At 58.4% G+C, this 12,451-nt stretch overlaps 4 protein-coding genes across 4 annotated transcripts; all 4 read left to right on the forward strand.

The window, feature by feature from the left end:
• Positions 1-316: 316 nt before the first annotated feature.
• Positions 317-2,539, forward strand: JKF63_07346 (uncharacterized protein; the record flags this gene model as incomplete). Its single annotated transcript, XM_067903285.1, has 1 exon — positions 317-2,539. The coding sequence occupies one exon, from the start codon at positions 317-319 to the stop codon at positions 2,537-2,539; it is 2,223 nt and encodes a 740-aa protein (XP_067759595.1).
• Positions 2,540-3,975: 1,436 nt separating this feature from the next.
• JKF63_07347 (uncharacterized protein) lies at positions 3,976-5,409 on the forward strand (the record flags this gene model as incomplete). The annotated part of the gene is made up of 1 exon (XM_067903286.1): positions 3,976-5,409. The coding sequence occupies one exon, from the start codon at positions 3,976-3,978 to the stop codon at positions 5,407-5,409; it is 1,434 nt and encodes a 477-aa protein (XP_067759596.1).
• A 1,174-nt stretch (positions 5,410-6,583) lies between these two features.
• On the forward strand, positions 6,584-7,699 carry JKF63_07348 (uncharacterized protein; the record flags this gene model as incomplete). Its single annotated transcript, XM_067903287.1, has 1 exon — positions 6,584-7,699. One exon carries the CDS (start codon positions 6,584-6,586, stop codon positions 7,697-7,699), a length of 1,116 nt encoding a protein of 371 aa, XP_067759597.1.
• A 1,143-nt stretch (positions 7,700-8,842) lies between these two features.
• On the forward strand, positions 8,843-11,206 carry JKF63_07349 (uncharacterized protein; the record flags this gene model as incomplete). Its single annotated transcript, XM_067903288.1, has 1 exon — positions 8,843-11,206. One exon carries the CDS (start codon positions 8,843-8,845, stop codon positions 11,204-11,206), a length of 2,364 nt encoding a protein of 787 aa, XP_067759598.1.
• Positions 11,207-12,451: the final 1,245 nt, after the last annotated feature.

The raw sequence follows: 12,451 nt of genomic DNA on the forward strand, positions 1-12,451 counted from the left end.
GGAATTGGGAGGGACCCCCCCTGCGTACCATCGTCTTTTCTCGGCGTAAAGGTACGCCCGAGGTGGGCCCGTGTTATTGCGAGAAGTAGGCTCAGGCCCCCCTCCTTCTCTTGCGCTGTTGCTGTGGGTTGTCCTTTGGTGATCTGTGCTTCACCGTCTTTCTTGCTCTCCGCCTTCCACTCCTTCCACCTATACCCCCCGCCCCGCCCCCCCCAATCCCCTCTCGGCTCAGAGACAGGCGACGCGCTCTTTGCTCTCAGAGCTCTTCCCTCCCCCTCATCCCAGCTTGTCTTCCCAGTAGCAGTGTTCATAATTCATGGTGTCCATGTTGGTACAACGGCAGCAGCGAGAGGCTGCTATGCGCAAGGAGCGCCTTCTCGCAGCTCGCCAGGAAGCTGCAGCGCTTTCCATTCGCCAGGCTCGCTCCTATCAGAACCAGAAGCGCGTCCAGGAGACTTGTGTCCGCGAGGATGCTCGCCAGCAGTGGTTAGAGTCGCAAACGCGCGATGTGGCAGTGATTGATGGACTCCTGGTGCGCATTTCCACTGAGCAGGGGGAGGCCCAGGAGGCTGCAGCGCGCTGCAAGGCCCACTTGCAGGCAGAGGCATGCAAGGAGGCAGCCGCGTGGCGGGCGGAGCGGCAGCTAGAGGCGGCGCGGCACCGGCTGGCCGTCGCCCACACCCGCGTAGAGGCACACGAGCGAGCGAAACTGGGTCATGAGACCGAGCTGCGTCGTGCCGCAGTACGTGAAATGGAAAAGGTGAGAGCAGCGCGGGCGGCGGCTACAGCACCGGCGCCCTTTTCTCTGTCAAGTGTTCTAGGAAGTATGCAGGCTCCGTCAGTAGCCACGCACGCACCGGTCGCCAGTATTCCCGTTCCGCAACCAAGCCGTGAGCCCCTGCGTACTGCTGCTCCTTCAAAGGCTGGTGCAGCACCTGATGACGCACCGCTGGCCACACAATCGGCACCGCGACGTTGGCGCATGTCCCAGGTCGCTCCGCACGTGCATGTGACCTTACACGGCGCTACGACACACCGTGCCGCCACTAGTGAAAAGACTGATATAGGTGATGTGACGGCTGCCGATGAGGCAGTCCCCGCCTCCGCAGATGCCTACGCAAAGGAATGTGCGGCTATTCAGCAGCGAAAGAGCAAGTTACTTAAAGACGGCCAAGAGCGTGCGGCGCAGAGAGCTGCCTCTGTCTTGTGCCGTCAACGTGCGATGGAGCTGCAGCAACAAGAGGAGGACTACGCGCAGAAGGAACGGCTAGCCGCCGTCAAGACGCATTACCGTCATCCCTTCGAGGAAAAGCCCACAACGGACAGCGGGGAAGGCGCAGCGGCGAAGGGCGATGCCTGCACTGCCACAGCCGTCGGCACCACCACCACCACTACCACCACCACTTCAGACCACCCTCCTAAACCACAGAATCCGTCGCATCGCCCCACCCGTCATCAGCAGGCGTACTTGAAGGGGGAGAAGGAGTTCAGAGCAGCGTTTGTGGAGGCTCCACCCGTCATGGTGCGACTGGATGAGCAGCCACCGCGCCGTGCTCCGCTGAGTGAGCTCTTGCGACCTGTTAAAATGACGGATTTGCTCTACAGTCTGGCGCACCGCCTCCCCGCTGATGCCGTTACATTGACGCCGACACAGAAAGATGAGTTTGGCGCTTCTCCAGCAGTGTCGCGTCACTCTTCCATGACTGGCGGGGCGCCAAAAGCCGTGCAGCCTTCCGCCAGAGCGCGCGTGCTGCCATCTGTGCCCCTGCGCACGCTCCCCCTCGATCACCGCACTAGTGTTTCACCCGAAACAACTGAGCCGGCGCCAGCAGGCAAGACCGCTGTGGATGCACCCTTGAGCAATAGCGAAGAGGCTTGTGTCTCGCCGCCACCCCCACGAAGAGATTCAAATGACCCGCTGCGCGCCCCTCTTCACGCGTCCGCAGAGGCGTTGACTGCGCCGTCGACCATGCAGCTCGACGTGCAAGTTGACTACACATCACCACCGCGGACGCCGTCCCCAAAGAAGGATGTCGCTGCGGAGGAGGTTGTCGCTATCTCCCCCCTCACCCCGGTGCCACTGTCGTGTGCTGAGGTGCCTCTGGCAGATCTTGGTGACGAACCCACTGGCAGAAGTGCACCAGATGCGATAGTAACCCACCAAAAGCAGCCACTGGCAGCACTGGGGGGGAGGTGGACCCCCTCAGGTCATCCAAGTACATCCACCTCGCTTTCTGAGTCATCCTCAAGGAAGGAGCGGACACCCGGTCACCACCGCCATAATCGCAGCTTCACGCCGTCGACCCCTCTCTCTACCTCCATTGCTGCCACCAGTGAGGCGACCGATCTGGCGAGCGGCTCATCTTCTGCATCTTCTGAGGAAAGCAGCGGCACCAGCGGTATCGACGCGTCCTCCTCTTCCAAAGACAGTTCCAGCATCGGGGGATCGTCGTGCTACTCAATGCCAGTGATGACAGCGGAGCAGCTAAAGCTGGCACTGCTGCGTCTGCGCAGCCGCATCAGGTCCGCACAAAAATAGTTTCGACGAGTAAACAGGAGATGAAAAAGGGGAGAGGGGAAGAGGTGTAGAAGCGGTTTTGCTGCCCCAGTGGTGTCCCCCTTGTGGAGAGCCCAGCCCAGCCCAGCCCCCCCTCCCCCACCGCATTTCTTATGCTTTATTATCATGTACATTTTTGTTTTCTGGCGTCATACAAAAATGAAGGCGTCTATATTGGCGGGGGGGAGGGGGGGTGAGAGAGAGAGGAGGTTCACATCCATAGACACAGAAACATATATTTATATCCTTTGTAGACACAGAAATAGACGCTGCTTCATAGCCCCCCTCCCCCTCCCCCCCAACGCCCAGCGCCTGCTTTGATCTCCAGGGAAGGAAGTCGCAGGAGAGACGGGCCAGCGCGGAAGGTGGCGAGAGAACGGTGGTCTTCGACAGACTAAGCGAATAACGAAAAGAATTATAGTGGTGGTTGGATGTATTTTCTTTGGTTTTTTTGTGCGTGTGTGGGAGTGGGGGTGGGGGAAGGTATTGTGCCCCCCCCCCATCCGTACGTCCCGCCCACACACGCGCTCACGCCGGCTGACAACGGGAGGAGGAGGAAGACAGAATGACGACAAGCTGTTCCAACAATTGTACCTCTCCGTTTGACCGAGGTGCCGTGTCCGACGAATCGGGAGAGTGCTCTCTCTCCTCTCCTCTCCTCCTCTCCCTGACGCACACACACGACGGTGCATCTTTATCGCCCATTAATATTACTCGACCCTGTCCGCGCCCTCCGCTCTTCCCCACCTCCGCGCTTTTTGTTTGCTTTCTGCGGTCGCGCAGCATTGCCTCAGAGGCCTCTGCTCGCCTGCCCTCCCACCAGACTCCTCGCTCCTATCGATTCGCTACGCCACACACACACACAGACAGACACACTCAAGCCCCTGCACATCAACGTCAATATACAGGATACAGCAGAAGGTTAGACAACTTACGAAACGTGGTGTTTTTTTTTTGACGTACATACGGCTCAGTAAGTGAGTTTTTTGTTTCTGCAGATCCTACTTCCCCCCACACAAGATAGCACGACGCCCTCTCAGTGGTGTTCAGCATCTTTTCCTCTTCGCTTCTACTTGTTCCTTCTTCGTCGGTCATTGTGTTGGCTGCGCAGGCGCACCCTAAAGTCCCCCGGATCGCGTTTTTCTATACGCAGACCCGCACAGACCACACCGCGACACGTTGCTTTCGTTTCTGGGTTTCCTCATCATTTTTGCCCCCTCTCCCCTCTCCCTCCCCTGTGATTTAGCTGGTCGCTGATTACTGCGGATGTCTTCCACTCCGCTCCCCTCCTCGTAGTCCACCGATTCACCGCTTCCCCCACCCATTCCTCCAAATTCTTCGACCCACACGCCTTCCTTTTATTTATTTCCTGCGACGTGCAGACGCCAAGAGAAAGTCGGTCATTATCCACTAAAGCCATGCTCGCCGCTAGTCGCTGGGTCCACCGCCGCATCGGGGCGGCTGCCGGTGTTGCCACTGTTGCCCATCGTCATGGCTGGGACTACACATCGTCGCAGCGGTGTTTCTTTGCCACCACGTGCGCGCTACGTGGTTCTCTTATCCCGTACAAGCTGGCCGACATCGGTGAGGGGATCACAGAGGTACATGTTCTGAACGTCCACGTAAAGCCCGGCGACCTTATTGAGGAGTTCGATCCAATTTGCGAGGTGCAAAGCGACAAGGCCACAGTCGACATCACGTCTCGCTACGCCGGCGTTGTGAAGGCGGTGTACCTCCAACCTGGTGCAACCGCCAAGGTGGGTTCGGTGATGCTGGACATTGTGCAAGAGGACCTCAACGGCGCGGCCCAGGTAGCCCCCTCGCTCCATAGCGTGTCATCGCCTTCATCCAAGACCACTTCTTCTACGCAGAGGGCTTCCTCACCATCACAGCCCTCATCAGACGTCTTGTCGGGTAAGGTGCTTGCGACTCCAGCCACGCGGTACCTGGCCCGAGAAAACAAGGTGGACCTCGCTCGTGTGCCACCCACCGGGAAGGGAGGACGAGTAACAAAAGGGGACGTACTTCAATTTATGGCAGCGGGCACGTCCGAAGCAGTGCCTCCGTCATACTCACGGGCGGCGCCGGCCGCTGCTACTGCCTCAGCTGGCACCTTTGTGTCTGGACTGGCGACGGAGGCGGGTGACACCGTCGTGCCCATCACCGGGGTGCGCAGCGGCATGGTCAAGACAATGAATCAGGCGGCGTCTATTCCGACCTTCACATTCAGCGAAGAATACGAGCTCAGCCGACTCATGGCAGTGCGCGGGTTGCTGAAGGACGTGGTCAAGGCACGCAGCCACGGCAAGGCGCAACTGTCCTTCATGCCTTTCTTTCTGAAGGCGGCATCCATCGCGCTACAGCAGCATCCAGATATCAACGCCCACTGCCCGGCGGACTGCTCAGCACTGGTGTGCAAGGCAGCTCACAACATTGGTTTTGCCATGGACACCCCGAACGGGCTTATCGTTCCGGTTGTGACGCATGTAGAGCTCAAGTCTATCCTCGACATCGCCATGGACATGCAGACCCTCATCGAACGCGGTAAGCATAACAAATTGACGACGCAGGACATGGCGGGCGGCACGTTCACGCTGAGCAACATCGGTGCGATCGGAGCAACGACAACAAAGCCAGTACTGCTTCCACCTCAGGTTGCAATCGGGGCCATTGGCCGCCTACAGAGCCTGCCGCGCTTTGACGCGAACGGCAATGTGTACGCTGCGAATATTGTCTGCATTTCCTTCACAGCCGACCATCGTGTGATTGACGGTGCGAGCATGGTCCGATTTGCGAACACGTACAAGGAACTACTAGAGAATCCCGAACGCATGTTGGTGGATCTGCGATAGTCCTGTGAATGCCTTTGAGGTCGAGGAGGAGGGAGGAGAGTGTGTGAGCATCTTTATGTCTGGCCTCTCTGAGAGTACTCTCACATGCACGCAGCAGCCCCCCCCCCCCTGCGGACGCACCTGTCCACACAGCACGCATATTAGCGTGAATGCGCACGTCTCTGCCTTTCTTTTTTCCTTGTCTGACTGCAACACTCGTGTGTGCGTGCGTGTGTGTGTGTGTGTGTCTCTCTCTCTGTTCCCTTGCCCCCCCCCCCCACGCTTCGTTACGAGAGCCTATCTATAATAGGCCTATAAGGGCATGTTAGTGTTTTTTTTTCGGGGGGGAGGATTGTGTGTGTGTGTGTGTGTATGTGCACTTCCAATATTGGGGTCATGCAGGGGGATGAGGGGATGCATTTATTTTTATTGAGTGAAAGTCAAAATCATTACTCACATGCGAGACCCCACCCGCGCTTTGCGCGTATACCCAAACATATGAAACGAACATCAACAACAACATTGTCGACATTGTCAGCATCAGCCGCCGCATCCACACGCACATATACACACACACACTTTACCCCCAAGGCGGCCCGGATCGAGTCCGGTGACCGTCCGAGAAAAGAAGCGGCGACAGTCAAAACGCATGAGGGGGTGGGGGAGGATGGATGAGGTACGACGACCTCGCCGACTATGAGCGGAGTCAGGAGCCGAGTTGTTCTGCCGGAGGTGGGACAATGGTTGCACCGGTGAGCCATGGGACGATGATGTTCACATATGCACCTCCACGGATTATCAAGCTCCATCGGTTGTGTGCACTTGCATGGTCTCACCCAGCCTTCGCGGTTCTGCAGAGTCCGCCTCTTCCTTGTTCCGTGCTCAGTCCTCCGCGACCCTTTATTATTTATCACCGCTTTGAGATCGATGTCTTGTTTTTCGTGTCTCTCTCCCCCCTCCCCGTAATATGGGTTTCCATATATATATATATATATATCTTTCATCACGTACACATCCGCTTCCAACACTCGCCGTACTCCTCTACCCCCTTTAGTTTGTCTGTAACGTCCCCGGATACAATCATACCCTCGTGCGCGGGTATCTGGTGAGGTGATTCTGGGCACACACACACACACACGCACACATTTTAAAAGCATCCATACACGAACATTCGGCGCAGGAGAAGTACCCCGCCATGGCAACCGGTGGAGATGATCTCTTCGTCATAGACGATGTCGAAGCGGATCGGGTGGAGGATGTGCCGGGTGCACGGCCTATTGAGCAGGCCCAGGAAACAGAGGCTGAGACCATGGTACGCGCCAAGGGGCTCGTGCCGCTCTGCGCGCAGCATGCGCACGGCCCGCAGCTCAGCAGTGCCACGTTCGGGTACGATATCGCGTTGATAGCGAGGCGGCCTTGGGCAGAGCCTGGCGCGAAGCTGAACGACTACTTCAACTACGGCTTCAATGAGCAAAGCTGGCGCTTGTACTGCGCTATGCAGGAGAACGGCGAGGAGTCGGTGTTGGCCAAGGCTACGACAATGCTCCAGAAATTGGAGCTAGCGGGTCGTCCTGCCGCCGGTGCACCGGCGGAGGAGGCGGCAGCCGGCAGCTATGCCGCCCATGATGAGCTCCCCATGATGATGGTAGGTGGCATGATGGAGGGTTACGGCGGTGTTGGTGGTGGTCCGTACGTTGGAGGCCAAGGTCCGTATGGCGGGCAGGAGGGTCCGGGACGTGGTGGCGGCTTCGGGCGGCCCTACCCGCCTCGTGAGTTCCACCCACACGGCGGCGGCGGCGGTTTTGAGCGGCCTCACAACGCCAATTACAAAACGCGTTTGTGCAAGACGTTTGCTGAGGGACACTGCAATCGAGGCGATCAGTGTAATTTTGCCCACGGGGTCGGTGAACTGCGGCAGTCTGGTGGAGGGGAACCTCTGCAAGCTCAACCACAGCAAGCGCCGCCGTCCCAGCATCAGATGCCTCAGCAGCTGCCACCAGGTGGACTGCCTGGCGGCGGCGGCTCCGCTCCCCCTTCGATGCCACAGGGCTACGGCGATCACCAGCCTGGCTTCAACAACTACTACGCGCCCCCTCCTCACCAGGCCATGGAAGGTGGCGGCGCACCGCCACAGGGTCCAGAGCGTGTTAACTATCTCATGCCCCCTTTCCAGGCTGGTGGCGGAATGCCACATATGATGGGACCCAACATGCCCATGCAGAACACCGGCGACGGTGCTGGTAGCGGGTTTCGGCAGCCACCGAAGCGGCCGCGTCAAGAGGGCGGCGGTGTTTACGAGCCGCAGTACTGAGAGGGGGGGGGTCCGAGGGAGGTACCTGTACTTATCTGATTTTCTCTTGTGCTGAAGAGGTTTGTCCGTGTGTATTTGTGTGTGTGTGTGTGTGTCTGTTTTTTTTTGGGGGGGAGGGGGTGCTGGAGGGGCGGCGTGCGTTGTGCTGAGGTCATTGAAACTCAACCGACAGGAGCTCAGACCCTCCCCCCCGACCCTCTGCCCCCACTCCTCCTTCCCCCGCTGTGGTGAGCGGCTACGAAATTGACGGGCTTCTCCATCGAGTGACGGCGCGTGGCTTTTCTTTTTCGGTCAGTGGTGAGGTGCGAAGGAGTAATTCATGGATGCGCATCGCACCCACAAAACAAACGCAGAATCTGTCGGACGAAGAACACGGAGGAGAGAGAGGGAAGAACGCAACGTGCAATAGAGGGGCTGTGCACACAGGCAAGCTGCGGACAACGTCAAAGATATGCTCCTCCACGTACCTCTTTGTAGCGCGCGTGCCCTACATTCGTTGTCGTACGTGGTCTTGAAAACAAAAGCTGCGGTGCGTCTGCTCAGCTCTCAACCTCGGCAATCTGGCAGGCGAGGCGATGACCAAACGTGTGGGTTATTGCCTCATTATCTTGAGGTGCACTGCTCCTACGGTCGCACTCTTCTCCGAGCCCCCTCCGGTGAGGCTCTGCAATAAAAGACACAGCACGATCCATGACGAAAAACGCACACCCCGTGCGGCGGTCATCTTCGGACCTCATCACCTCTCCGCACATGCCTCCTCCCCGTCTCTCCATCCTTCCGTATCACCCACACGGACGTGGATATACGCAAGGCCGCGTTTGCACGCGCACAATTTGCGCGTCGACCCCTCCCTTTTTCCTCCTCCTCCTCTTCAAAAAAAAAAGTAGTGCTTTCCCTCCACCCCAGCGCAAGGGCCGGATATCTTTTTGGATTGACATCAACTCACGCTTCACACAGGCCCCCTGTCATCTATACACGCAGATCGTCTCAGCTGTTCGCAAGCATCCATTCACTGGTGTGTCCGTGGTGTTACTCCGTCTTCCCACCCACACCCACACACCCACCTACACACACACACACACACACACACTTCGGTTTGGTTAACCGACACGGTGGGCATTAGTTAATCAACCATTAACAGTGATGAGCTCGTCACTCGGCAGGGCCCTTCAACGCTCGAAGCGGGCGACAGAGAGGCAGGGGCGGCGTAACTACCGCGACGCCTTGGAGAACGAGCGGAATGCCGCTCTGGATGCGGAGCTGCACCAGCAGGAGGTCGGCCGCACAAAAACGCAGCTGAAGTCCATCTGGGAGACGAACGACCTCGAAAACTTCTTGTCCATCGCTGATGCTCGCGAGGAGGGTTACTTTGCTGAACGCGACGTGCGTGTCGTTATTGGGGGCCGCGCGCACGTTGTGCGGCAGGACAGGGTCGTCCCGCAGCCTATGGCGACGGACGAGGCCCACGTGGACTGGTTGGAGCTGAGCGAGCTGTTGACGATTCCCAAGAGGCCGGAGTGGGACTTCACGATGTCTGCGGAGGACTTGCAGGCGGCGGAGAAAAAAGCCTTCGTCGACTGGCGCCGCTCCCTTGCACAGATGGAGGAGGAGCACAGGGTGCTCCTGACGCCCTACGAGCGCAACCTCGAGGTGTGGCGGCAACTCTGGCGCGTCACGGAGCGTGCGGACATCGTCACTGTCATCGTGGACGCACGAAACCCGCTCATGTTTCGCTGCACCGACTTCGAAAAATACGTGAAAGGCACTACGAATAGCAAAGGAAATCCCAAGAAAGTTGTGCTGTTGCTTAATAAAGCAGACCTCCTCACGGAGGCGCAGCGACGTGCCTGGGCCGCCTATTTCCAGCAGCGCGGTGACGAGTTCTTCTTCTTCTCTGCGAAGCCCCTGCAACCACTCGCTGCTGACGACACCGCCGCCACTGCCGCCTCCTCATCCGCCCCGACTGGCGACGGCGGCGAGGAAGACGAGGAAGAACAGTCGCAGGAGGACGATGCTCCGCTCGACGCAGGCGATGTGGCACTCACGGCGGAGCAGGAGAAGGTGGCGCTGGACACGGTCATGAAGCACAAAAAAGAAAAAACGCGACACAAGAAGAAAGCGCTGCGGGCCCCAGTCGAGGTTGCGAATCCGTACGAACTCGCAGCGAAGCGCCAGGCCCTTAAGGAGCAGGCCCATGCGCCGAAGGTGAAGGTGGAGAAACCCCTCACCGAGGAGGAGCTGGCGCGTAACTTGCGCACATCCGAGGCTGCGGCGGCCGTTGTGAAGTGTGAGCCGTGGACCGTGCTCGACCCGGTGCAGTTGCTGGACCAGTTCGCCCTTCTTCGCGAAGAGGCGGGTGTGACGGACGTGAGCACGCCGCTTATGGTCGGTCTTGTCGGCTACCCGAACGTGGGCAAGTCGTCCACCATTAACGCCATCATTGGATGCAAGAAAGTCGTGGTGAGCGCCACACCAGGCAAGACAAAACACTTTCAAACACTCACGATCCCTAACGAACGCCGCGTGGCGCTGTGCGATTGCCCTGGGCTTGTCTTTCCCTCCTTTGCCACCACCAAGGCGCAGATGGTGTGTGACGGGATCCTGCCCGTCGACACGGCCACCGACACGCTGGAGGCGACGGCCACCATCTGCCGCCGCCTACCTCGCCCGCTGTTGGAGAAGGAGCTCAATGTATCGCTGCTGGTTGAGGACGACATCGATGGGAGTGACTCACTTGCCGAGCGACTGCTGAACGCGTTGGCCCGTCGGCGCGGCTACATGGCTTCGCACGACCGTCCTAACAGAGCACGTGCGGGCAAGGAGCTCCTGAAGCTGTACGTGGACGGGTACTTTGTGTACGCCGAGCCACCCCCTACTTACCGTCCCGACTCGGCTGCGCTGTCACTTGACAGATATATGGAGCAGCACGCCTCCGCCTTGCCCGCGCCGACTGCCCACGACCGAGGGGCGGTTGTAGATGATGGCGATGAGTGGGAGGATGACGAGGACGTGGCGCAAGAGTTGAACAGTGAGGAGGAAGAGGCGTGGGCCGACCTTGACTCTGCCGACGACGCCCGGGCGCTGAGTGAATTAGGGGACGGCGACAACTACTCCGTCGACATGGATCTCAAGGAGGCGGCGCCGCCCATGTTCTACGCTCGCCCGCACGCCCTGCGCAACACCTTCACACGCTATGAGCTTTTCAACATGGAGGCCAACGAGGCACGCATGGAGGCGCTGAAGAAGGTGGAGCGGCGTCACAAGAAGCGCACCAATCACCAACTGGAGCCGGACATGTACACTTTCATGAATCGCCAAGGCGAGGTGGAGCTGCGCATCGATGACGACGATGGTGTGCTGGAGTTGGTTACGCCGTCCGGCGGGCCGGTGCGGCCAGCGATGAAGGCGAAGCCCAAATCGAAGCGTCAGCAGCGTCGAGAGCTGAAGCACAAGGGCGTCGGTATGTCCAACCGCTATGGTCAGCGTAAAGGCATTCAGGACTACTGACCAGTGATGTCGGTCTCCCTCGGTCGTTCTGTCGTTGTTGCTACTGTACTGATGGCCCCGGATCCGGTGGCAGTGCGTGTTTGTGGCATGTTCCCGTGGTAGGGACAAGAGGAGTGGGAGGGGGTGGGGGGTGGTGGGGGCTAGACGATGATTGGTCGTAGGTGAACACCATTTGGACCGATGTGTACCCCTCCCACCCCACCTCACTATACCCCGGTCCTCTTGCTCTTCCCAGCGAGCCCGGTAGCTCTGCGGTGTCAGCTGACATGTATGTCGTTAGTCCCCCTGTTTCTGTATGTGTGTGTGTGTGCGTGTGTGTGGTGCCTCCGGTTGTGACACGGAAGAGACACCACACACACACACACGCACGGCTCTGCCCTCGGGTCGTTGTTAGTTTTGAATTACGCGTTTAACAATGTCCTCCCCGCCCCCTCCCACCCCGTCCTTTATGTAGCCTGCGTGTTATGCCTGTACATGTGGCCTCCTTTTTTCCCTCTCACCTGTAAGCTGGGGAGAAAAACAGAGGGGAGGGGAGGGGGAAGGAGGGGAGGGCAGATTAAAAAAAAGATAACCCCCCCCCAAAAAAAAAAAGCTGAACACTGAAAAGACGACGACAAATGTGAAATATGCGCCGTGTTCGCAGATGTGTCCGTTCTGCGTGTGACTTCCCTCCCTCCCTACCCTTCCGGTCCCCCCCCCTTCCTTTCCCCTCCTCCAACGAAGGGAATAAAAGGGGGCCCACAAACTGCTGTAAAACCGCTGAAGACACGGTGGGTGTCCACAAGGGGGAGGGGGAGGGGGGGACTCAGTTGTGTAGAGGTTGTCGTGGCGCGTTGCTTAAAACACTCACTCGCTCATTGAACCTCCCATCCTCTCTGCGCGTCTTCAAAGGCACTCTGCCACGTGAGCGCGTTTTGTGGCTCTCCTCTCGCATGTCTTTGTTACTCCGTGTGTGCGTATGCGTACTGTTTTTTTTTTCCTCGGATGGGGGCCAGAGCGTGCTTTATCGAGCACCCCCATCGTCGAGCACCTCGGGTCCCCTCCTCCTCCCGCCCATTTTCTCCTTTTCCATCATCTCCCTTACCCCTGCCTTCATCTCCCTCTGGATCTCTCTTGGCTCATATACATTATTCACACACACACACATAGATACACATATATAGATACACATATTCGCTTCAGTGAGTGTGTGTGTGTCTGGCGGACATTCAGGTGCACATATGAGTAGGCACGCACACACTCTCT

Source organism: Porcisia hertigi, chromosome 5 (genome assembly GCF_017918235.1).
Source record: "Porcisia hertigi strain C119 chromosome 5, whole genome shotgun sequence".
Lineage (NCBI taxonomy): Eukaryota > Euglenozoa > Kinetoplastea > Trypanosomatida > Trypanosomatidae > Porcisia > Porcisia hertigi.